The sequence below is a fragment of the Zeus faber genome (genome assembly GCF_960531495.2).
Source record: "Zeus faber genome assembly, chromosome: 1".
Taxonomy (NCBI): Eukaryota; Metazoa; Chordata; class Actinopteri; order Zeiformes; family Zeidae; genus Zeus; species Zeus faber.
This window is the reverse complement of record NC_137193.1, coordinates 24,213,689-24,240,028: the sequence shown is the minus strand read 5'-3', so window position 1 is coordinate 24,240,028 and position 26,340 is coordinate 24,213,689. Positions and strand designations below refer to the sequence as shown.

Sequence of the window (26,340 nt, the reverse complement as noted above, 5' to 3'; positions counted from 1 at the left end):
GTGGTTATTAGATAATGATGAAAATGTGAGTTCATTAAAAATCAAAAGACTCCAAAGAATACGCACACCATGAAGCACTTAAGCAAAATAGTGCTCCTAATCTAATCTATGGGGACCAAACAGACAATGTTCTTTTATGTCTTTAGTGTGTGATGATAACCGTCATAAAACCCGTAGGGATCCATGGGCCAGTCAATCAGTAATCTGGAAGGTATAGCGATGAAAAAGAAAAGAGTGCTATCTTTTCGCCGCTGTATTGAGGAAATTATTAAGAGAATCAATATAATGCAGGTCATAGTGGAGAAGACTTTCGATCACAACCAAACCTGAGTAGTTCACAGACAAATGGAAAAAATATAAAGCATGTTTGTCTGGAGACAGAGCGGTGAATGAATCGCCCCTGTCTCTACGGGTGGTTTCCACTTTGGAGAGTGACGAGACCATTGGCACCATTCTACAGAACTACTACAGAGGTTAACCAATACTTCAGCGATCCAATTTAAAACAGCAACTACTCCAGTGCCAGTATCATTGACCACTTAGTCACATTTTTCAGGCTAGGGTGTGAGTCTGAAAATGCATGGGAAAACTGGTCACGATTGCATCAGTTGAAAACATTTGCTACTTATGTTACTACGTGACCTAGGAAAGCCTGCGAATCATGAGCGTCTGAGTCATCCCATAGTTCCATCTGTTGCATCACACGAAGACCGGACCGAGGCTTGTTCAATCCGGTTAAACAAAAGAACAAACTATGTGTCAGGGAGGCTGTGCATGTAATTTCAAGGTAGAGTAATCAAGCTTCGATTGAAGCCGACAGAGAAGTCGACCGGGACCAATGGTGTCCTGATCCCTGGCCCTAACTTCACCCGGGGAAGCTGCACTGGATGAGCTGATCACTCCACGCCACTCCCTCAAATACTGTAATCAGCCAGGCTGAAGTCCAGAGGCCTTATCGTGTATTGATACACCCTGTGGCCCACATATGCCGCAATAAACCTCAAGACTCTCCTATACTACTGTCTGCTGTCTCTGTCCTGGAATGACGGACACCACAGAGTTCAATTTAAAACCACACATAATTAAAGGCTATTTTATACCCTGCAGTGTCAGACGACTTTTTGATTTGATAATCAATGTAGGTGTTGATTCCCCCTCCCCACCCCCAGTTTGTGATGCAGTAAATCACTACATGGCAAGTGATTGCCATGTAGTGATTTACCCCCCCAAATGCTTCAATTGTCAAACTATCGAGGGCTTCACATTACAAGTCCACAGTGCAGCCATTGTATCTCCACAAGGCGCGTACACACAAAATGATCCCGAATAGCAGCGTCAGTTTGGCAGGGTCACAGTGACGCTGTCCCCCGTAAGACCACTAGCGACGTGCGTCCGACCAATACAGCCGACGTGTCGCCCGCCTGTGCAATAAAGGAAACGAATTAAACGGATCCGGAGTGACGGACGGTAGACTTCTGAGACTGATCCAGGCTTTCACACGTAACACCCCCCCCCCCCCAACAGAAACTGCGATTTAAGAAAGTACAACAATGACAACAACAACAACAACAACAAACTTCAGCCGTCTGACTCTTGCTGCGCCATGTGCTACAGCCGATACGCAGCTCCCTGCCCCCAATTCGGTCCATTCTACACCAGATTAGATATCTTTAAATGTGTGCAAAGTAGTTTATTACCTCATAAAGCATCATTATGACTTTGCCGATATAACGTCAAAGGGAGATTCACTGCTGCACAGCTCACTGGCTGAGAAATAGAAATAAAATTCAGTAATTCCTCTTTCACTTGAGTTCTTTTCTCCCAAAACGTTGGCAATTTGGAGGGCGGTAACAAAGTAAGTATTTGAACATAATTCATTGTGTTCGTCCATGTTATTTACAAATCGCAAATGACCATATAGCCAATGTCAACTCCGTAAGATTATGCCCCCCCAAATACGCAGAAAGAGAAACTCACTAAGTACTTTGTATTTCTTTTTTGTGAAGTAATATATATATACTCTTACATGAGTCGTTTTCCTTTTTCAGCACAACATTGACAAAGTGTCATGTTAAAGTACATAAAGGGAAGTTATCTAAACGGTCAGTAGCGAAATGTAATAGAAGACAATTATAACATAAACAAAAAGAAGCAACATACCAAAAATGAATTACTATACACATATATTACTCAAGTCATTTTCCCCATCACAACTTCGACTTGGATACGAGTAAATGGTCTCTGATGTTGAAAAACTTGACTCTTTGCTTTCCGCCTCTGTCACTGAGTAAAACAATCTATTTGACCTCCATTTATTATTTATTGCAAGTATTGTAAAAATAAGTTGGAATATTTGGTCGCAAGTCACTGTTGACACCGACAAATGAGAAAGCGGGTTTTTTTTTCAGAAAATCGAACGCGTTCCCAACTCCCAATCTCAAATCACATTTATTTGACTTATCACTATTAGAACCACACAAGATAACAACCTAATAAACACGCAGCAGCCTACATGGGTAAATGCAATCAGTTTCAGATGGAAGAGCCACTGACTGAAGTCTGTGCAGACTTTGACGATTACACAATAGAGGAGGGAGGCCGACCCTTTGTACACACTTATCTTCTGTTGGAAGCTAAACCAAGGTTGCATTCCTGCGCACTCCGCATTCAGTAGAACTCCTCACTCCTCTTCAGGTTTGGGGGCGGGTGCATTGTGTGAAAATAATGGAATAAAAAAAAAACAAACAAACCAACAAAATCCCAGTGATTCAACAATGAGATTGTTTGGCATCTCTACAGAGATGATTCTGCAGCAAATCCTGATTACAGTAAGAATCATCAAATCACAGGTACTCTATCACATATGCATCGTGTATTGTGGGTGCGTATGGTGGTTTGTCGAGGTTGTTATCTCAGCATTTAAATACTATCTCCAGCGGGTCACAAAAGAAGCGAGGAGACCGCGTGGATTGTGGTCCGAACCGAGGATTCGATGTAGAAACTGCAGCCGCAGTACATGTGTCAGGAACAAGGACAGGGTGGGGCCATTGGTTGGTTTCATCACCTTTTCCCACCGTGCAAAACCCGTGGAAACACCTCTGGAAGCGCACACGCCAGCTCCTGCAGCGGCTTGCCCAACAGCACTTGCGTGCACGGCGCGTGCACCGCAGAAAGTGGGCTGGGCTGCACGCGCCCCCACAGCTTTATAACATTCCTGATACATCCGCGTTTCTCTGCAAGTTCGAAGTAAAGCGATCTGTCTGTGGGCGGAGGACACGTCCCTACCGCCACCCGTGACTCTAACCGCTTCACTCGGAGACGCTTCTTGTTCGCCTGAGGACAATCGCCGCTGTAGGAAACAGGTAGGCTTGACTTTTAACCAAGGAGGTACTTTTGGGTTAAGACGGTGTACTTCGTTTTTACAGTGCAATACAGTTAAGTTCTGTTTGTTGATTGTTAATGATATTATTCATGATAGTGATTTTTATTATTATTATTATTATTATTATTATTATTATTATTATTATTATTATTATTATTGTTCTTGTTGTAATTATTATTATTATTATTATTATTATTATTATTATTAATAACAATAATAATAATAACAATAATAATAATATTTATACTATTATTATTATTATTATTATTATTGTTATAGTAAACAAACAAACTAAACAATAACAGTTGTGCGTAAAACCAACGTGGGAATTGATTTTGCAAAGCATTTGCTCAGTCAAAATATGAAACTATCATATATTAAAGTGAAATCTGCTGATCTGCCAAAAAATGAAATATTGCCTCGGGGACCTTAGTAAAGAGTACTACGAAAATAAACACACGCACACACACACACACACACACACACACACACACACACACACACACACACACACACACACACACACACACACACACACACAAACAAACAAACAAACACACGCACAGATTCGTGTTTACCTAGTATTTTCCATAAAATAAATAAAACTAAAAACAAACATCAGGCATCATGTTCTATATTATTTTATATATCAATATTGATATATTGCAGTGACAGTGAAGACACTTCTGGATTGGTTGTATAATGGCATCATAACAGTGTTATTATTATTATTATGAATGTTTTGGAGTTATGGACCACTCCTCCCACCCACACCCCCCAGACACACACACGTGCACACACACACACACACACACGCTCACACCAACACACACACACACACACACACACACACACACACACACACACACACACACACACACACACACACACACACACACACACACACACACACACACACACACACACAACACACACACACACACACACCAGCCTTTCCCTCCCCCACTCAGTGTTGGTGGCTTGTAGTGGAGATACCTAGATTTTGACATCTTTCACAATCTGAAAATGTAGGTCTGCAGCAGCTTAGCTGAGCAGGCCTCCCGCTACTGCTGATATTTCAGAACCACGGATTTGACAGATTAAAACGAGTTTCCAAAGATTAGGGAAGCAATCATTGTTTCTGCAGATGGATACTAGCGGGGCCTTTTGGATTTAGACCTATATGGAGGCAAAGAGGGGAAAGGGATGGCCAGCCTGGCCTTAATTCTAGCCCTAGAAACTCTTCCCCCAAATCTAATCAGTGCATATGTTTTATTTCCCTCACCCCTCTGTAAACAAGAGCTTCATGTTGACACGCCGCTTGGAACTTGGGTGTTCTGGCTCAAAGGTTGGTGTGAAATCATAGGATTTCCTCCAGCAAGTTTTCATGTGGCCCCGTGTTGGATTTTTGTTTTTCTTGCTGGAAACAATGTGTGAAAAGCCGATGTTTGACAAAAGCGTACAGTCAATTCATGACCGTCTTTAAGCAAAATCACAGTATATACATGTAGGCCTTTATTTTTGATTTTATTTTGTTTTTGTGATCTTCATTATTTGCTTCTGAAACACTGAGGTTGCCCGTGCTTTTTAGATGGTTTAGTTTAGTTTATAAACCATTTATCTAACCATGGTTGGATTCCTTCAATTTGGCTTCCTCCTGGTTGCATAACTCAGTCACACATCTCCTTAGACAAACCTATTTTAGAGAGTTGTTTGTTTTGCTCTCCTAGTGTGTGACATTTTCTAGAATAAGATAAGGCTCTTTTAAGGAACGGCAATGGCAAGGAACGGCAACAGGAACTTATTTGGCTCAACACAATGTGCACACAATACAAAGACTGCCAAAGACACACACCGGGCCCATTTGGACAGTTGTCACGGTAGAAAAAACACACATTACCATGGCACCGGTATAACATCTATGTAGATTTAAAGAGACACTCTCAAAGAGTGTTAGACTGGTGTTTTCACATACTGGTATTTTAGGGGCTCACATTTAACAACAAAAAGATGCGAAATAGCTAATAACCAAATAACCAAGATACAACAAAAGTCTTAACTTAAGATAGATAGATAGACGGACGGACGGACGGACCGATAGATAGATAGATAGATAGATAGATAGATAGATAGATAGATAGATAGATAGATAGATAGATAGATAGATAGATGCTTACTTCACTCATCCCCAGATGGAAATTATAACAGCAGCACACATCCAAAAAATCGGCAATAATAATAAAGTAATGCATGCCAGTAATGCAATAAACTTAAAAGATAGCTACAAAATAGAAAAATGGAAATATACAATATACTTAAAAATGACAAAAAACTAGAAAGGAATGGCAATACACAGTAAACCAAAGGACATGACAAAGAAATTCACATTTTCTAATTGCCGATATACAATCAACCTAAAAATAATAATAAACAATACCCCCCCCCCCCCAAAAAAAAATGTAAGTAAATGCAGTTTGTTCCGGATACAAAAAGTTGTTAACATTTATAATAAATGGTAGGAGATAGGAGATATATTATTTTCTATTTGCTTCATCCAAGTCTGTGTAGTCCAAACTCTGGATCATATGGCATTAAAAAAGATAACAACAACAACAACAACAACAACAACAACAACAACAACAACAACAACAACAACAACAATACAACACTTATTAGTGTTTTATTGTTAGACTCATTAATAGTAATTACTAAATAGCTGCATTTGTTTCCTGAAAGAGCTCCATTTGGACCCAGCTGAGAAAGGTCCTGGCAGGTGTTCCTCCTTTAACAGACACTGTGCTGGTCCAGGTGTAACATAAGTGGTTCAGGGTGAGAGGAGGGAACAGCAGGTGACGTAGTTGTCCCAGGCGATGCCCGGCCAATTCTCTGCTGCTGGAACTCATATTGTTTGATCGGGTTTTTTTTTATCCTTCATGAATGTTTTGCAAAGAAGTTACTGGGCGAAACGTGATCAAACGATTTGCATTGTGAAACAACCACAGTTCCTTTATCTGCCGATATCACTCAGGAACGTGATTCCTCTCACATGGTGTTGGAATTTGAAATGAGGGCTGAGCTCTGGGTTCGGCAAAAAGGTCCCGAAACGCGGAGGTGGCCGTCTCTTTGAAGGGCCCCGGCGAGAAAAATGGACCTGTTGTTCCAATACTCCTCTTCTTGTTGGCTATTATGAGATCTGGCTAGATACCAGCAGCTCTTCCCCCAGAGTGTGTGTGTGTGTGTGTGTGTGTGTGTGTGTGTGTGTGTGTGTGTGTGTGTGTGTGTGTGTGTGTGTGTGTGTGTGTACTGTGACCATCGGGAGGGTGGTCATGTGTGTGTGTGTACACTGAAAATGTCACTTTGAGCCCTGGCCAAATGCCCGTCCACACCAGGGGCTCCTTAGATGGATGTGAAGTGGCTTTAGCGTCTCTCTGCCGTGTCCAGTGAGAGACACCAAACACAAACAGGCCGAAGAAACAGAGACAAGCACAAACATAGCCAGGCAGAGTGTGAAAGAAGGGCGATGGACAGTTTTGGGTGAGAGTAGTTGGGAATGGGATGTATTTGTTATTAGCTTCCTGTGTCTGTGTGTGTGTTTTGGCCAATACCAGCATCAAGAGAGGGAGTGAGGGAGCGAGGGAGGGTGAGGCCTCTGGTCTGCAGGGCCCGTGGACAAAGAGCTCTCTTAGGCGCCTGATTTGATTTGCATGCACAGCTGCAGCCTGGCCGCTCGGCTCCAAGCAGCATCACGATGCACGGCACCATCGGACGCCTGCTTTTCCATTTAGACGCCTGCTCGTCCTTCTCTGTCTCGCTCTGTGCTACTTGGCCCTCTGCGATGAATCCGACTCCCCTTTCTGTGCCTCCGGCTCCCTGTCTCCTCCTCACGTCCTCCGCTCAACTCTGGCTGAGTCGTAGCTTGGTGTCCGGCCCAGACTGCGTGCAGTGAATTCTAAGTTTTTCTGTGTTTCCCACGGGTCAGTGTTTTTCAAAAACACACATCTAATAACCGTAGGCGGTGGGAGGCATTTCAATCGATTGTTTAATTCGTGGCAGTTCAGATACATTACTGTAGAGTTTTGTTTAGTACGTGTGGAAACAAATAAATCACCGTAGCCATAATCATTTAAATTCATTTTCCGAGCACATGCCTGCCTGCTTGCCTGTCTTTTCTCGCCTTTCCCAAACTGCTTACCTGCTATCTTGGGATCTTGGGAAATCTCTCTGTTCCTTGTGTATTATGCTTTTTCCATGTGTGTGTGTGTGTGTGTGTGTGTGTGTGTGTGTGTGTGTGTGTGTGTGTGTGTGTGTGTATGTGTTTGTGTGTGTGTTTTAAAAGTTTGATGGGTGTGGCTTGATGTGAAAAACAACATGTTTGTGCAAGATCCCAATGATAGTTTTCTCATGCCCCTGTGCTTGCACACCTGTGTGTTTGTGTGTGTGTGTGTGTGTGTGTGTGTGTGTGTGTGTGTGTGTTTGCCTGTTTGTTTTGCTATTCCTGTCAGGGCCGTCTGTGAATTTACTATTTTTTGTTTTAGTGTGCACCAGAAATGTGGGTCCTCACTTACCAGGTGTATTTACTCCGACCTCACTTTGAGGTCTGAGTAAAGGTGAGGTCTGAGTGTGTGTGTGTGTGTGTGTGTGTGTGTGTGTGTGTGTGTGTGTGTGTGTGTGTGTGTGTGTGCATGTGCATGTGTGTGGTTTGTAAGTGTCTCATTTATCATCCCTTTGTGTGAGAAACACAGCTCCCTCACCTCAACTCATCCATCATTTTATTGTCCACAGATCATTATTTATCGTCCACAGATTATTACTTATATGCCAATTGTTTTTATTTTTCCGCATGTAAAATAAACACTGAGATAGTCATGATATTATTCTAGATCTCAACATTAATATCCTGAATATAATATCAATTACAGGACCAAAAAAGTGCTCTATAACTTCTAGTCTGTAACTTGGCAGCAGCGTTGACTGGAGAGCTCAGAGTCCATGAAGAACAAAGGAGAATCAGTCTCAACCGCTGGTTGAACCAGTCAGAGACAGTCCCTCTGCACCAACTGACACCCCCCCCCCACTCCCTCTCTCTCTCTCTCTCTCTCTCTCTCTCCCTCTCTCTTTCTCTCTCTTTCCCCTCTCTCTGCCCCACAGGCTTTCCAGCTCATAAAAATGGATGACATCCAAGTTGTTGAGTGCAAGCCCCTGCTGGTGGACAGGGAACTGCCGGTATGTAGAAATCTTTGGAAATCAATAGCGATCGGGGTCAGTTATCTTTTACTTTGCTCACTGTGGCATCTGTCAGAGAAGTGGGCTCTGGCACATACTGGACAGGAGGCGGGGGAACTTGTTGATTACAGAAATATCTCATAATATGCATTTTACTATTATTACTATTTGGGATTGTCACTAAATGCAGCTAAAGGGAAAGACTGCTGTGAACTTTGACCAAGATTTGTGCAAAATACATTTAGTAGAACTATGAATTATCATATTATTTATATAATTATTTAAATTATAAATAATATTATTTAAAAGATAATTTATTTCAATTATATTTGGCAAGTGCCTGTGACCCCTGGCTTTTAGCACAATTAGTGTGTCAATTGCAAAATGAATGGAATTATTGCCAAGTCTGATATGAAAACTCCATCCATTTGGTACATACAAAGATCTTGTACTTTCAAACATCAGTTTTGTTTAATACTTGGACAGACCTGCCATTTTTGTGCCATACCATTTTCACAATGTTTACATGTTTTTTTCCCATCAAACATCGTAATACTGTGAACTTAACAATGCTGATAGGCTAATATGCGTTCGGACATGTGCACCACTCTCCATTCATGAAGTCATGAAGAGGAAGAGATGTATAAATACATTCTACAACAGGATATTGAGCCCAGTATATTAGATTACACCTGTTTGTGCCTGTAATTTAATTTGATTCACATTTTCATCACTCTTTTCATTCCAGGGCTTCAGAGAGGCCATGCAGCAGCTTGTGATCAGGGTATGTACGCAAGTCATTTTGTTTCTTTAAGAGATCTACAAATATGTGCACACCTAAGTCATGCTTTCAGTTTACTCAGATAATAAGTGTTTTTTTTTATTTATTTGAGAAAACCTGGTAGCATCTAGTGGTACACATCGGTGTGTTTCTTTGCTGCAATACCTGATTGGTCTTCTCAGCAATGACCTTTTGGCCATTATGATGTTATGAAAACCAAAATCAAATTGTCATTTGGCTAATTCAATCAGCTACTGAAGATGATGAAACACATTTTTCCATGCAGGCACACACTGAACACACACACTCTCAACCACACACGATTGCATTGTGCGCACCTCTGTGTTTGCTGCTGGACTTCAGAGCAGAGAATGAGACCACCTGCTCATAGCACCTTGGAGAGCGCTCGGTGGTCACACCCTTAACCCTGAACACATCAGAGGTTTCCAGCCAAAAGCAATTTTTTTTCTTGTGGACAAGAAGGTGTTGACCATTGAGGTGCCATTTTTTTTCAATCAAAAATGTTGAAACCTTTTTATACCCTTTTATTTAACGTTTATTTAACCAGGGTAGCCTCGTTGAGATTGCATCTCTTTTCCAAGCGCACCCTGGACAAGAAAAGCACCCACTACGTGAAAACACTTAGAAACATTCCCATTCATATTGAAACAGGTCTCCAATTCTGTGTTCTGAAAGTCAAATGAAATACTCAAGGCTTAGGTCTTCCGATAGTTCATTCCAAGGTGATGGAACATTCGAAGTATGAGGGGAGCAGACCAGTAACACCTTTGCTCCAATGACGCTCCAATGAATTTCATATTGAGAAGGTCCTTTAACTCAGTGATGAGTTAAAGGACTTGCATTTGTTATGAAATGTAAGGCACACTGGTAAATGGAATTCAAGGATTTCAAGGCTGCCTCCAGGTGCAGGCAATGCACAAAGCCCTGCAGTGCTGAAGCCTTACCTCCTTAAGTAAATAATTAACCTGTCCTCAAACTTCAAACCACCGATCTGCGAGGTCAAAGCCTGAAATGTGCCAGATGATCAGTCAGTTAGTCATGAATGAATCAAAGGTTGCCTTTAACACAATTATTTTGTGAATCTTTGTCTTACCTCCCATATTGTGACTGAGCGAGTGTGCTGTCACACGAGGGTTAGGTGACCCGAGATATCCAGGGCAAGTGTTTGATATCACTGAGGCGTCCAGGCTTGTGACGTGGGATTTGTTGAGGAGCGTGCTGGCCATCTGGCTGTTTTGGCCGTCCTCCTGGTGGTCACAGTAAACACAGACGCACACACACACACACACACACACACACACACACACACACACACACACACACACACACACACACACACACACACACACACACACACACACACACACACACACACACACACACACACACACGCAGACCTCACCTTTACTCAGACCTCAAAGTGAGGTCTGAGTAAATACACCTGAAAAGTGAGGACCCACATTTCTGGTGCACACTAAACTAAAAAATAGTAAATTCACAGACGTAAATTACATAGTAAATTTACTACATCTGCCTGGATGTCTGCTCTCACCCACACCCACACATGCAGAGACATGTTGGCCTCAATGTCTTGCAACTTAACAGGATTATCCCTCCCACAGAGCAGAGGTTTAGAGGCATGCACAGGAAGCATACAGTACATGGGAGGAGGGACGGCGGGAGAGGGAGGGCGTGGCCCGTCCTCCTGTGTTTACCTGGAGATCATGTTCTGTAATTTGCGAGGCCTGGCCCGTGCACCCGTGCTCAAGCCTATTTGAGGCGGTCTCAACTGGTTTTAGATTTAGTTTGAAGGGTTCTTCCTTGTATACTGTGCCGGCTAAATTAAGTTTAGAACAGCATGTGTTGATACACAATCTGCCCATTGGTTCAATAGAAAAACCCTACTTTTGTGATACAAAAACAACAAAATCCCCTTTTGAGTGGATTCAGGACTTGTTTTTGAATATGCTTTTTGAGTTTGAGAATTGGTATAAAATGAGTTAAAAGTAATGAGCCAGGATTCCCCCATATTCACAAATGACCTTTGTAATCTGGCTAATCTTTGGTATTTCACAAGTCATCTACAGGATGTATTTATTTATTTTGATTGATTTGAGATGGCGGGATCATGACTTTTGGACGTCTTGATTTTACCCCAGTGAGGCGAGGTCACTCTTGACAGGAATAGGCCCGTGGAGGTCATTTTTTTGCTGAATAAGGCCTGCCAATCTGCTCTTCCCCTTTTTTGGCATGGGTTCCCACAGTGCACACGACCACGCTAACTCCTCACCATCCCAGATTTCCACTGCCCCTCTGTCTGACATTGGCTGATCCAATTTAAGGATATCTTCATCTAGAATTAGCTTGTTTTGACCAGCCTGCAAGGCACCATGGGAGGCAAGGGGCTTAGGCCAAGTGGTAAGCAGCGGGGGTATAAAACGCAGCTCGCGCAGCCAACGGGGCTAAGCAACCGCAGAAGCTTTCCGCTCAACAGTAGGATCTATAGCTCAGAAACTGCTCCACTGCTCCACTGCTCCACTACTCCACTACTCCACTACTCCACTGCTTCACGTTGGCAAACGCCGCGCCACTATCACCCAGAAAGATGGTTCTGGAGGATTCAGACGTGGAAATGATAGTGGCTGAGATTGAAGTCAGCGTGAGTTTCCTTTTCATTTTGATGCTTTTATGCCGTGGAATTTTGGGTATAAGTTTTTTTTTATTTGGGGGCAAAATTAAGTATTATAGTATTTAATAATAAGTGATAAAAAATTACATGTTTATTACACTGGTTTAATTATTGAGAGCTGGGTTTTATCTTGTTTTAAAGAGTCTGGCGGGTTGTGTGGAAGCAATGGTTTGGATCGCAGTGATGTGTTGTGTGCGAATGAATATTGCACCTTCCAGTTTGGCTGCATAAAAGTATAGTTAAGTAATAGTTGAAAAAGGTCACGCACCCAAAAGGAAGCTGTGATATGTTGTTTTTCATAGCATGAAGTGAAGTTTCAAATATTCCAACAAGCAATTAATAGAAAGAATTTAATTCTTTTTTTGTCATTTTGCAAATGAAAGCCTATGGGTTGAATTAGGCTTTGGAGGTTCAATACAAAGCCTTTAAAAGGGCTCTAAGCTGAAGTCTTAAGTCACTCGTTCATGCGTATTTAACCTGCATTGTGTTCAATCGCTCCATTCTTAAACCTATAAACGAACACTTAGAGACATTTTGGATCTCATAATCAAGGGCTTTTAGATTGAATATCGTCTCTATGGTTGAGGGGGTTTTTGTCAACATGTTGTCAAACGACCGCAATATCTTATCATCTACAGGAGCACGACGTGGAGACTCCCTATGGACGGGTGCACTGCACCATGAAGGGAGTGCCCAAGGGAGACAGACCGGTCATCCTCAGCTTCCACGACATTGGACTGAACCGTAAGCCTGGTTCTGTTCTTTTCTTACCTTCAAGAAACATCTGTTGCTCCTAAAGCCCCTAATGGGTGCTTTAAATTACCGCCCCACATCGGAGCAGATTAAGTTCACGGAGTTAACTTCCTGACCAACTCAGCCTTGTCTTGCTGAACAGTTGAAGCCATCCTGGCAGTAGTTTCTTTACTTAGAATGTGACCATTAGACTATGGTCAATTTGCTTTGAATGTGAAATGAAATTAATGGGGACTATGGGAGACTATGACATTACTGTAGGACACATGTCCCTGAATGTAAGACATGACCTCTGTGCTGTAGAGAAATCAATCATTAAGTCCAAAGTAAAAACAAAACAACGGGATAGGAGCAAAGAAGTTCTGTAAATATTTGACTGCGAATGTTATTTAACTCAATAAAAGTTTTTATACTGCCCCCTACGGTGTTCCGTGGTTGCTCTCGGGAGAGCAAATATTACATTCTTTCTCTGCATTCACTTCTATTGCCAGTTGGAATTCTCAACATTTGTGAATGACATGCAAGTATTTGAAGTCAATGGAAAAAGTGGAAACAATTAAATTGTTCTCCACACAGCAACCACAGAAGCTGGCAAAAGTGAGTCATAAGATAGGATAAGATGACACGCAGGGTATCAAGGTAAGGGTAAGAGGCGTAGATACGAGGTCAGATGTCCTACAAAACCGCCATATGGCTTTAAAAGTCTTTCATATTTGGTTCTATCTTGGCTTTCCAATGGGCATCGGTAGTTGTGTAGTAAACATCCCGGGTCATTTTCCTGTTTCCAGACAAAACCTGCTGGAGCACACTCTTCAACCATGAGGACATGCACGAGATCATGCAGCACTTTGCTGTGTGCCATGTTGACGCCCCTGGACAGCACGAAGGTGCCAACACCTTCTCCACTGGGTGAGACAGACACACACACACACACACACACACACATCCTACAATGAAGGCCACGCTGTCTCTGACCCCTGTAGATAAGTGATGATCTCTGCTGTTGAGTTCCACTGAGTTGATAAGTTGACGAACACCATTGGTGGGAGGTGTCAGGTTTTATTTGGCCCATTCTGACCTTTGATCCTTTGAGTCGAGCGACTTTGTCCGACTTTAGCTCTATCTCGGGATAGGGTTAGGAGGAAAGCAGATAATGGGAAACAAAACCGCAAATACATCTTAATATGATCAACATAGCACAATGGGGACTTAAATGCTTAAGTGCTTAAAATAAGCGCCTAAGTGCTTAAAATTAGACTATTGAAAATCATTTGTCCTGGTCCTGTCCTGGTAGTCAACTCCTTGTCTTTCTTTTTGGTCCCTATTTCAGGTATGAGTACCCCTCCATGGACCAACTCTCGGAGACCCTCCCTCTGGTCCTGAAGCACTTTGGGTGAGTTGAGTTCCAGAGCAGCTCAGGTACACCTTTTGGTCCAGCTCATGTACTTAACAACATCCAAACCTCTTGTACACCAGACTGAAGACTGTCATTGGATTGGGCATCGGAGCCGGGGCCTACATTCTGACCAGATTTGCTGTGAGTTTCCCCTTGCCTCCCTCAATCAAGCTTAATAATTAAAAGTTATAATCAAACCGGGATTAGCAGAACTGGCTAATGTGTTTCTACACTGTGCTGGTTTTGGCACCGTGATGCTGCTTATTGCATTAACCTGCTGGGCCACAAAAGCCTCTGGAATGTCCCAGATCAGCTCAAAACTAACATTGTGCTCAGTGGGAAGTCTCACTTTGTTGATACATGGCTGATGGAAATATATTTTTTAACCCTCACCGAACCTCTTTCTTCCATTAAATCAAATCTCTAATTGCAATATGAGAGCACGAGCAAAGATGGAACTTTAAATCACAGTAGCATGCACACATTTAGAAACGCTTTTTTTTTTTTTTTTTTTTTCATTTTTGTTTTACAATTCTCTCGTTAAATATGTTTTTTCTTTCTCAGCTGGATTATCCAAACATGGTGGAGGGCCTACTGCTGATTAACATCAACCCATGTGCCGAGGGCTGGATGGACTGGGCCGCACAAAAGGTGCATACATACACAAACACATACAAATCAGATGCACATGCATTGATGATGTGTGCCTACGACTGTGCGAGCAAATTAAAAAGAGAAAGCCGTAGCCTTTGTTTTACTGATTTGTTCCTTCACCACACAAACCTATGATAACAGATCTTTCTTTGCATTGCAGATCTCCGGCTGGGCCCACGCCATGCCAGATATGATCATCACCCACCTCTTTGGAAAGGTACGTTCCCAACAAGGAAGAGAAAAACTGGCCTAACATCAACAGTGCCTAGTAAATCTGAGTTTTTAGTGCTTTCTAGTCAAAGCCAGTAAAGGCAGACTTCAATCCTGCACAGGGCAGAACATTGTCAGATCGCCTTTCAAGCACGTGTGGTCAACGGGAGTTGAACCGGTTTTGTTTTTGTGTGTGGTTTCCATAGGAGGAGATCCACAACAACCACGACCTGATTGGAACCTACCGCCACCACATCCTGAATGACATGAACCAGTTCAACCTGCAACACTTTGTCAAATCTTACAACAGGTGAAAGGAACACACCCTCACATGGTTCTCTGAGTAGCTTTCCTTTGTTCTGTGGCGGAGAGATGCACTGCATCTACCTCCCCTTGAAATCTGAACCCCTGTGCGTGTGGTCATTGCTAAACAATATTATAAAGGCTTTTAATTGGAGTACATGAGTTTGCTGATGCGATTGTTTCCTTGCGCAGCCGGAGGGATCTGGAGATCGAGAGGCCGATCCCAGCAGGCAACGTCAACGCCAGAACACTCAAGTGAGTTATCAGCAAAATCGGCAAACACGCATCACTTCACCTTCCTTTTACACTCAACGAATTGTCACATTGGAGCGGTACAACGTGGCCTCTCCCCAATCTCTTCTAGGTGCCCTTCTTTGCTAGTGGTTGGCGACAGCTCTCCCGCCGTTGAGGCCGTGGTGAGTCAAAAACGTCCGCACTTCGACATCCACACAAGCTAAAAAAACAAAAAATCACTAATGATTACACATCTCAGCCCACTAACTTGCACGGCTAGTTTGTGTCTGATGTGTTTTCCACTCTCAGTGGAAATCTCAGTCACCTGAGTTCAACAGCCCCAAAGATATTCAAGATTAACTACTCGTGGAACATTTTGAGGTGATTTGGGCAAGAACAAATTTGGAAGTGGAAACTGAATGCCACATAGTGAGCGAGGCAGAGTAACTTGAATTTACTAAAGGAAAAAAGAAGCAAAACATTTACAAAAAAGAATATTTATGTTGATTAAATTAATGTTCTAGTCATGGTTATTAGTGATCGTTCTCTGAAAAAATGTATTTAATAGGAACTTGATATCAGAATCAGGCTTTATTGGCCAAGTATGCTGTCTGGATATCAAGAAATTTCACTCCAGTAGGATCTAAAATAGACAGTATTCACAATGAGTGCAATGGGTTAGCAGCATGTCCAAAGAGGTGGAGTGTACAACTGGTAACGAATGAATGAATGAATGAATGAATATGGCTTCAGTATATCGGAATTCCTCTTCACTACTTGAGCAGACTTGCCTCTGTGCATCTACAGGTGGAGTGCAACACTAAACTGGACCCGACAAAGACCACGCTGCTTAAGGTGAGAGATGGACCCCGCTCCCCATGCCCCCACCCCCCCGTTCAAACAGCCCCATTCGGGTATTAATAGCCTCGATGGCAAGAGGCATGAACTGATGAGATTCCAGCGGCTCAGCATGTACCTGGTGATACATTAACCAGCATCCAGACCCCTCAGACGCACGTACAATGGTTCCGAGGACATACGCTCCTGCGGCTGACCTACTTCCACCCCACAACCAGAACCAATCCAGGGCCGTTTAAGCCATCTGGGACATTTTTTTTATCATGGCTAATTATTAAAGCGGCGAAACACTGGTGGAAGGAACTAGAATGCGGGGACAGGATGTTTCACATTGTGGAAATAGCCCCTTGTAGACTGTAATGGGTGTGTGTGTGTGTGTGTGTGTGTGTGTGTGTGTGTGTGTGTGTGGGGTGGGGGGGAGTGGCGTGTGGCCATCGCCCTGCAAATGAGCGAACACTAATGCGCTAAATGCTGAACACCTGTTTTTGTGTATGCTCCTCTCTTCACAGATGGCTGATTGCGGAGGTCTGCCCCAGGTTGACCAGGTGTGTATTTTTGTTTTTGCGTGTGTGTATGTGCGTGTGCATGTTTACCTGAAAAGATGGGGCTCAAGACCCATTAACTTTTTCGAGCAGGTTGATTTGAGGCACACGGGTAATTGGTGAAGCAGGTCAGGTGGGGCTTGTAAGGTGGGACTGGAGGTGTGGGTGTTTGTGTGTGTGGCTGTACTTTAAGAGCATTAGTACGTAGCAGACGCGAGCCACAGTTGGCAGTTTATAATCCGCCGCCGCACCTGTTCCGAGCAGCTGTCATATCTGAGCTCCTCTTAGCGGTCGTGTAGCGATTATGTTAATAAGTGTGATAATAAGGTGCAGGAGAGCTGAGCATATCTCTGTGTGCTCCCCTCTCTGCAGCCTGGAAAACTGACGGAAGCTTTCAAGTACTTCATTCAGGGCATGGGATACAGTAAGTATTCACAATGCACGCACGCAAGCGCGCACGCGCACGCACGCACGCGCACACACACACACACACACACACATACATACATACATACATACATACATACATACATACATACATACATACATACATACATACATACATACATACACAGCATGCACTGTGTCTGGAATGCTGTTGTACTCAGATATGCTGAGGGATGAAATCTGGCAATAAAAAGTCAGATATCTTTACTCAACTTGAGTAAAGTACATGATATACATTCAAAGTAGTTCCACTATAATAATTTCTGAGCATGCATTGGAAAAGGTGTTGGCTGCCATCTTGTGGAAAATGAAGGTTTGAGTAAAGTGACCCTTGATAACAAGGGTCATGTGAAAATTACTCAATGGTCAAACAGGGTTATGTTTAGAAGCCATCGTTTTGGGATTTTTAACATACCCCCTCCCCCCTCCCCCAGTGCCCTCTGCCAGCATGACCCGGCTGGTCCGGTCCCGCACGGCGTCAGGCTCCAGCGTCACGTCCTTTGACGGCAACCGCTCGCGCTCCCACACCAACGAGGGAAGCCGCTCGCGCTCGCACACCAACGAGGGCAGCCGCAGCCGCAGCCACACGACCGAGAACCAGCGTGGCCGCTCCCACACGGGGAGCTCCATGGACGGCGCGGCCAACAGCGGCGTGGACCAGGCCGTGCTCAAGTCCACCGAAGTGTCCTGCTAGGCTTGATCTCCACACCTGCCGGACCTCCGTGACCCACAGACCCCCATGCGGCCCCCCCACCCGGCCTTGCTGCGTTGCCTCTAACTGCTGACATCACACATAAACACAGCGGGACGACATAAATATATCTATATACGTAAATACTTGAACACTTCTGGAAACGCACAAACACATCCACAGGCCTCTTTAACCGTTCAATGCAATCGCAAAAACCCCCAACAAATTGGAGCGCACTATGGGCTCCACGCCAAAGAGCTGGGAGAGGTTAAGGGTATTTAAAGGGTACGCCAAACTTCTTGCCCGCATTCTCATTCCGGGGGAGGAATTTTGTCGGCGTGAACTCAAATGTAAAAGCCCTCAGACAGCCCGATCGCTCCGCCGAGCCCCTCGGGGAACCCGCCCACAGGCCAGTTAGCGGCAACGCAGCACGGGGGATGAGCCGTAAAAGGAGAATGTCAGAGAAAGCTGTGATGAAACCAGCTTGTTCACCAATCTTCATCTCTCGCGTTATAAAGCGTTTTAATCCTTCCCTCTTAACTCGTATCGTCTCTAGCGTTTACCAGTACACACTCACAGCTTTCTCGAAATATCCCTGTATCCTAATTGTAAATGACGTTTCCTTTTTTTTTTTTTTTTTTTTTTTTGTCTCACTGCAAATGTTTGATCATTAACTCGTTATTTTCCATGTCTTCGTTTTTTGTCGTTTGTATGTAGGAGCAGAGTTGTAGATGTGGAAAGAGGATCGGGAGGCATTTTGCATTAACAAAAAAAGGCAGTTTTTCTTCAAATTAATCCTTATCTTTGAAATTAAGGGACTGGATCGAAGTATATCATGTATATACGGCTTGTTCTGATATCGACTTCTGTGTTTTGGGATTTGAACTGTACTGATTTTTTTTTTTCCTTAAAGTTTTCTGAAAGATTTTTTTTTTTTTTTTAACAATGTTCTAAGTTCTTGTTCTAATGTTCTTATATTCCTCAAGATCTTTTGACTCTAATCCTTTATTGACATTCCAATGTCGGTCGCCGGCTGACGTTTCATTGCAGAACGTTTAGGACATTCCAACTAATTGTTTTGCTTCACAAGCGTACGCATCAATAATCACAAGTGAAAAAGAGACATCAATAAAAAAGTCTTTGCATTTTAATGCTTTATTAACGGATCAAGGCTCCAGACATAAACCAGTTAATTCTTTTCATTCTTATATTATGATTTCTATGCAATCAAGCACAACGGAACAAAGACGTGCCATGGAATTGTTTGCTTTTGAGGGGTGATGTTCCTTTGTGGTTGTGGATTTTGGATGAGTAAACCTCCAGTAAGGTCCACATGTAACATCAGGCTAGCTATAGAATTATTATTTGACACCCTCGACTTTCCTATTCTACTTGCACTACGAGAAAATCTGCTTTGTAGAACATAAATAGCTTTGTTAAGATGCAGAACTGTTCGGATGCTGTAGGAAAGCATTAAAAATGGCATAACGCTTTGTATTTATTAAAAAAATGACAATTAAAAAAAAAACGTGTAACTCACTTGTCTGTTTGTTTGGTCATTTCCCTGAATAAGGTTTTTTTTTTTGTTTTTTTTTAACCCTAATATTTGTCCCAATTGATCTTGTGCCTTCCAAGCTCCTAACATTGTGGTTCAATGGCCTCATAAGCTGCTCTTTTAAAATAAACTGCAATAAAACCGCAACACACTTCGCATTGGCTATGACTGAATGGACAGCACCTGTTCATTTTTTTTTTTTTCCATTTCATATGCAAGACTAACATAAATAAATTAACCATTTAATATTTCACACACTTGTTAGCAGATATTTTTTATGATCAAAGCAAAACATATAATTCTTTCAAAAATCCATTCTGGAAACGTGTATTTTCTATATTTACAATTTTTTTCCAAGAGGAAAAAATAACCAGGAAAACTCCCTTGTACAAAAACATATATTACATATAGGAATGATTGCATGTCAAGAATTTCTTACAAAAAAAAACTGGGAAGCTGGAGAAGAAAATAAAAAAAAAAGAAGAGAAAGAAATGCCACTAGATGGCGCACTTTAGTTCATGATCTCTGGGTAACCATAGTAACTCTCCAGCTCTTCAAAGATGTCGTTGGGGTTCCTGCAGCTGAGGTTGCAGAAACAGGCCTGGACCCACATCACCTGCCAGGTGAAGCCCATCCCGTTGGGACACTCAAACTCCACGTCGATGGTCTTGGACTTGTAGGGGATGCAGCAGCGGTCGTCCGTGCAAACGCCGCAGAACTTGGGCCAGTACTGCTTCTTGCTGGTGCAGCCGGAGATGGTGAAGTTGACCGCCTGGTCCTCCCTATAGATGTTCAGACATTTCTTCCCCGTCTAATCAAAATGGAGGGAAAAACAAACGCCTTTGTTGTCTTTGGGATCTTTGGTGAAATTCAGCTCGTAGCATTATACCATAGAATAATTGTGTGTTCATAGGCGGGAGTCATGGATCTGCGTTTGATGCGGAACATTCCTGGGTGGAAACCCCTTCTACACACTTAACTAAGAGTAAACTTCTATGGTCTACCTTGATGTGTTTGGCGATGTCCACCTCGCAGGGACGGAGGTTGCAGAGCCGGGACTCCTTGATCAGCTCGCACTGATCGTTGGCGTTGGAGACCCTTAGCGACAGACCGCGCCCACAGGTCTTGGAGCAGGGGCTCCACGGGGTGGTCTGGGTGATGCAGTTCTTATGCCAGCTCCTGGTCTCAGCTGGGACCACTGGGACCACCAAGAGGAAATAGCTGGTTAAATACCATGTGTAATTTGCCAAATACACTATAATTAAATTTGGATTTAGAATAATGACGCAATGTTATTGCAAGCATTTGACCAAACGGTAAGATGTCTACGTCAAGGAAGTGTCCTGGCATGGTATTCTGGTTCTGACCGTGAGTTTGGTTCCCATTTGTATCATTGAGCAAAGCAAACACTCTTTGTGCAACATTCTTTCTTCTTTGGCTCCCGCCCCAACTGGCCTGAACGTTTGCAGACTGGACCAAAAAACAGTGTGAGGTCTTCCACAAGACAGGGTTTGTTTGTCCCTCTCACCACAAAGCACACCCTGACCTCCTAATCCCTCCTGGACTAAAACCGCACTCAGAGAGGAGGAGCGCTCGCCTGTCGAGCATAGTTGCTGCTCTCGCTTAAGGTGGGAGAAAACATCCAGCAAATCCTCTTCTGTTCATGAAATATGCACCAAGCGAAACCTTGAATGATGTGCACGGCAGTAAAGACCTCAAAACTCCTGTAGGACTAGCCAGGCGGCATGTTCAGCGTCAGGAAAAAGGGCCTCCGGAGATCTCCAGAGACGTCCCCTCTACCCTGAAGGCAGGGTTTGGAGGATTACGAGCACCCTCATAAAAGCTGCAAAGTGCAACCAAGCAAGCAGGTTCAATTAAATGATGAAAAAGGAAAGCTCTGCTGGCATAAACTAAACTCGGCCTGGGGTTCGTTACCCTAACTCACCAGACACGGCTCAGGTATTTAAACAGCAGCAGAATGTCTCGATTGCTGACTTCAATTGCAGAAATAGCAGTTTTTTTATTTTTAATACCTGTTTCAACACTTTTATCGTTGGCTCATTGACACTGAAAAGATGAGCTAATTAGGTGTTGAAATTTGGTCTCAAACAGATTGCATACTGTACTCAATATTATTGATAGAATGTGTTAATATTATTATCTCCATATACTCTATACTAATACTCTAAATCACATCAAATCACATTTTCACATCCTTGACCCAGAATTTGACACGCATCAGGCCACAGACTCAATTTGATAACATTTTGTCTCTGGGGGACCCCAATCTAAAAATAATATTATTGTTAGATATGATTAAGTCCAAACTTCCATAACTGTCTATACTACAGTTGGATAGATAACAGCGAAACCATCATCAAAACAGTCATTATTGTAAAATGTCTCGGAAATGAAGTAATGTCGAAGTGAAGAACTATTAATCATTTTGCTGGGGACCCCCTGGAACCTCTTGAAGGACCCCTAGGGGGCTGTGGACCCAATTTTGGGTTCCCTTGCTCTATACAATAGATGCAGTGAGGTTGACACATTATTAGAATCAGACTTTAACGAGAGCAGTATCGTGGCGTCCTACCCTCCACGGCGTGGCGGGGGGCCGTCTTGCGCCCCCTCCTGGGCTCGTCACAGATCCACTGCTCGCAGCACTGGCCCCGGACCTTGACCCGGCGCGGGGTCTGGCACCAGACCCGGGGTGGCTGCGACTCCGTGCACAGAGACACGCAGCCGGTGGCGCCGTTCACACACACACACTGGTATTTACAGCTGGGTTTGAAGCTCTGCCCGTTACGGTAGATGACACCGTTGTGCTCGCAGCCCGTGCCCACCATATCTGGCATGGGGGGCAGGCCCCGGGGGTGGAGAGACCCAGAGTCAGTCACAGTGGCTCTTTAACACGCGGATGTTAATACGTGACAGCGCCGCGGCTTCTATCTTGGGATTAACACATACCTGCTGCGTTATCAGATTAAACACTGGCATACAAAGACAAAATCCACTTTGATTTATTGATTTCCACATCAACACTAGCTTGGTGTCACAAAATATGATTGGTGTTTACTAGCTGTTTATTGATTTTGGATCAGTTTTACAGGCGAGGGTGCATTTGTTGTTTGTTTTGTTGGTTTTTTGGTGAGTGACACTTACATGCACACACTCCTTTTTCGTACCTCGGCTTGTCCGAGCTGTAGTCGCAGTACAGTCCCTTGTGGTAGTCGCAGGCGTCGGCCTCGTTGCAGGCCTCGCCCACCTGCCGGGCGCAGGCCTTGCAGCAGTCGCAGCCGTCCATGAGGAGGCTGACCCCGGGGGGGCAGGCGGGGGCCACCTGGGGACACTCGCACGGCCACTTGCAGTACTGCGTCCGGTTGTAGGACTCTGCGGTGGTGTTGGTGCCGCCGGCGTCCACGGCTGGCGGCATAGCGGTGGAATTCTGGGAGAAGGCCTGAGATGCAAGCACGAGGGAGGGGATGGGGAGGGAGGGAGGGAGGGGTTCGATCATTTTCATGCTTAATTCAGTTTCGGCTGATTCTCTCCAATGATTTCAATGTGTGCACCCAAGTCCTTTGTGCGAGCGGAATCAAAACACTCCCATCTCTCGTTACCAGAGGCATTTGGCCCATTGGCGTAACACAATAGCCTTAATATCCTTAATCCCCAAATCCTTCCATATTCAACGGCGTCCCCGTCAGCGTCACGACATCTCTCTTTCAGACTTTCTCGGCAAAAGTACCTCGACGTCCCTTCAGACCAATAAAAAAAGATGGAAACCCCGCCAGCACAGTTAACCTGCTTTTCGTAAAGGTTGTCGGGTTGAGCAATAAATGGAGTGAGCATTATTAAAAACAGAATTTGGCTGCCTGAATGGAGTCTGAAAGTAGCGATCTTAATCAGAGAGAAAACTCCACTTGGTTCCATGTCAAACAGTTATAAAAACACGGTCCTGCCTCATTTGCGCTGCCTCTCACAAGCTGCGAGTCTCTGCCAAGATCCCCAAAATGAAGCGTTTCACAGCATCTGAGAACAGATGTCGTGCGCTCACTCACACGGCGCGGTCAGATACCGCAGAGGTGGGTTTTGGGCAGCCGCTCCGCGAGTCCTGGTTTGACACTGGTTTCCCACTGAATATTTATGGAAACAAACACAACACTCCCTAATTCCAGATTTCTCAGCTCTGTTTTGAGAACAAACAGAGCTGGGGGGAAAATTGCCAAAGGAGTGTCAGGAAATCGATGCCGGGAAGCGGAGGACACGGAGATCTGTGAGAACGCCTGTGAGAACCTCTGGGGCCATGTCTCATAAGATGTCCAATACTGGCGGGAAACTCAATAAAAACACAGAAAATGATGAAGGTCGATTTTCTTGAACCTGCTTATGATGGATCTTCTCTTCAAACACACACAAAGACTGATACAAAAATAGAGCGAACCTGATTGCTGTGTGGCTCTGAACACTACTTACACTGTGCAAGACAAGCAAATTAACGACAGATGCATTTGGGGAGAATGAGATCATCTGCAAGCCTTTCCTTCTCTGCATTGTCTTAATGGAGGGTGAAATGACTTTTTAGAGTTCCAGCTTGTCAATGCATCCATCCAACTTAATACTGGATTTGTGATACATTTGTTTGTGAAACAAAAAAGCCTTTGAGACACAGTGAAGACATAATGTGCGTGGCCACAATGTCCAATATGATCCAAAAAGGTGAAATACACAGTGCACGAGCAGATGCAAATATTCGTGGATACACACACACACACACACACACACACACACACACACACACACATGCAGGCAAACACCTAATGCATAATTAATTGCGTCAAAACCTGCTTAATCATCTCCATGCCTTATGTCATCGCCCGGAGCTGTAAATTGTCAACTCGGTGGAATTAGGAGAATGTTAACAGCCGCTGCGTGCGCACGGGAAGCTAATATGGATAGATGAGTTTTGTTCAGCAGCCGTGCCACTGAGCCGGCAGGTATCAAGATGTTAATCTGCTGTTTCGCGCACGAAAACAACAGCAGAGAAACAGTTTATCACTGACGAACGAGGGAACGGAGAGAGAGGGACACGGAGGAGAAATGGGGCGGATGGTGCATGGCTTAATTATGGGAACATAAGGTAGACCTAATGATGATATCAGATCCAACGTCCTGCATGTTTACTGAATAAATTCAACTGGATTTCAGTATGAGCGGGTTAGAAAAGCACATCCAAATGAATGTACGTGTTCCACAAAAATGTTTAGCTCAGCAGAAATGTCCAAAGATATCCCCGTTGTCTTGTTTGTCCGTTAGGCATTTGTTTTCAACCTCTCACCGCAACATGATGGAGTGTTTTCATTGCAATCCTAAAGGGCGGTCCTAGTTCCGGGCTTAAAACTGAATGAGCGTTTACTCCGCCGAGAAGCGCCATGAGGACGGGCTGACCTTCTTTGCTCGGCCGGTTTGAGCGCTGCACACTGGGGGTCAAAGGTCAGATCAGATTACCTGCTGTGCCGAGGTGCGTGTCTCTTCCCTCCGTCAATCTGCACTCACACGCACTTAGTTAAAGTTAAAGTGGGAGGGAAGGGAGGAAACCTGAGCTGCCCCTGGTGCTCGTAATTAATTGCTTTTTTAAGTATTTTTAAGTTGGATTAATTTTCAGCGTTGTAGTCAATGTAGATGTATGTTCGCTGACAGTGGGAAAAAAATGAATACATAACAATCATAATCTGCAATTGTAAGTAGTGCTTGATACTTTGAAAGTCTGTGGAAATGTCTGAAACTGAAATACTTCAGCATCATGAGCTCCGATCAAAAGATGCTCATCACTTTAAATCGCCTTGATTTCTGCTTGGAGTTTACTCTGAGTACCATTTCATTTGATTACTTTCTGTTTCTACACGTGCTTTCATTTCTTTCCTTTTAAACCATGACTATTTGTTTTGACTCGTACACTTTTATTGACGCTCGGGGGCAGATTCCTTGCCCTTGATTCATCGTTTAACTTCTTCAGTTCGTTTTCTCCGTTTTGTGAAGCACTTTGGGACCTGTGTTTTGAGAAGTTATTTATTCTATTTTTTTTTTTTTTTCCCATCACGATTTTGATTATGATTTTAAGGACGGTGATCACTATTATTCGAGTTGTGGTCTTTGGTGCGATTCACCAGACCACCACTAGGCGGCAGTACGTTGACACGGAGAAGAGTGTCGGGGCGGCCGGTGTCAGAAAGTTAGCGCGTTCTTTTGGAGACGTCAACGTTTGATCAGCAAAGAACGATCAACTTATTTAGCCAGTCACGTATTCTTCATGATCGTGCAATTTCATTCCCACACGTGAAGAGGTCCGCAAAAAGTAACCCCCCCCCCCCCACCTCCACCTCAACTCAAGATGCTTTCTTTGGTTTTCCCCGGATAAAATCCACTCCTCATTATAATAACGTAAGACTGCCTCACCTGTTGAACCCCGGCTGCTAGTATAATCCACCACAGGAGCCAACTCATCACTGGTCAGGGGTTGACAATGCATTGGAGCCAGACGAAAAGGCAGAAGGAGGCTCCTGCATCCTCCTCCTCCGCCGCGCTGTCCCACTTCCACTGAGC

At 43.8% G+C, this 26,340-nt stretch overlaps 2 protein-coding genes across 2 annotated transcripts; one reads left to right on the top strand and one right to left on the bottom strand.

Moving 5' to 3' along the window:
- The first annotated feature begins 3,242 nt into the window (after positions 1 to 3,242).
- On the top strand, positions 3,243 to 19,723 carry ndrg1a (N-myc downstream regulated 1a). The gene is made up of 16 exons (XM_080004693.1): positions 3,243 to 3,362; positions 8,531 to 8,605; positions 9,354 to 9,389; positions 12,735 to 12,840; positions 13,638 to 13,758; positions 14,180 to 14,242; positions 14,326 to 14,386; positions 14,810 to 14,896; positions 15,060 to 15,116; positions 15,316 to 15,419; positions 15,605 to 15,667; positions 15,777 to 15,828; positions 16,454 to 16,501; positions 17,014 to 17,049; positions 17,419 to 17,470; positions 17,928 to 19,723. The coding sequence occupies exons 2-16, from the start codon at positions 8,549 to 8,551 to the stop codon at positions 18,185 to 18,187; spliced, it is 1,203 nt and encodes a 400-aa protein (XP_079860819.1). The 5' UTR covers positions 3,243 to 3,362; positions 8,531 to 8,548; the 3' UTR covers positions 18,188 to 19,723.
- ccn4a (cellular communication network factor 4a) lies at positions 19,310 to 26,332 on the bottom strand. The gene is made up of 5 exons (XM_080004704.1): positions 26,194 to 26,332; positions 22,903 to 23,197; positions 22,334 to 22,588; positions 20,745 to 20,938; positions 19,310 to 20,551 (listed from the first exon to the last, which is right to left on the bottom strand). Exons 1-5 carry the CDS (start codon positions 26,239 to 26,241, stop codon positions 20,252 to 20,254), a joined length of 1,092 nt encoding a protein of 363 aa, XP_079860830.1. The 5' UTR covers positions 26,242 to 26,332; the 3' UTR covers positions 19,310 to 20,251.
- Positions 26,333 to 26,340: the final 8 nt, after the last annotated feature.

What these genes read in the sequence shown, in the direction of transcription:
- ccn4a (XM_080004704.1), bottom strand. Translation starts at nt 26,241, where the DNA reads ATGAGTTGGCTCCTGTGGTGGATTATACTAGCAGCCGGGGTTCAACAG. An exon ending in TAGCAGCCGGGGTTCAACAG is followed by an intron (nt 23,198 to 26,193) that starts GTGAGGCAGTCT and finishes CTTGCATCTCAG; the next exon opens with GCCTTCTCCCAGAATTCCAC. An exon ending in CCCCCGCCACGCCGTGGAGG is followed by an intron (nt 20,939 to 22,333) that starts GTAGGACGCCAC and finishes TGGTGGTCCCAG; the next exon opens with TGGTCCCAGCTGAGACCAGG.
- ndrg1a (XM_080004693.1), top strand. Translation starts at nt 8,549, where the DNA reads ATGGATGACATCCAAGTTGTTGAGTGCAAGCCCCTGCTGGTGGACAGG. An exon ending in TCACCCACCTCTTTGGAAAG is followed by an intron (nt 15,117 to 15,315) that starts GTACGTTCCCAA and finishes TGGTTTCCATAG; the next exon opens with GAGGAGATCCACAACAACCA. An exon ending in CATTCAGGGCATGGGATACA is followed by an intron (nt 17,471 to 17,927) that starts GTAAGTATTCAC and finishes CCCCTCCCCCAG; the next exon opens with TGCCCTCTGCCAGCATGACC.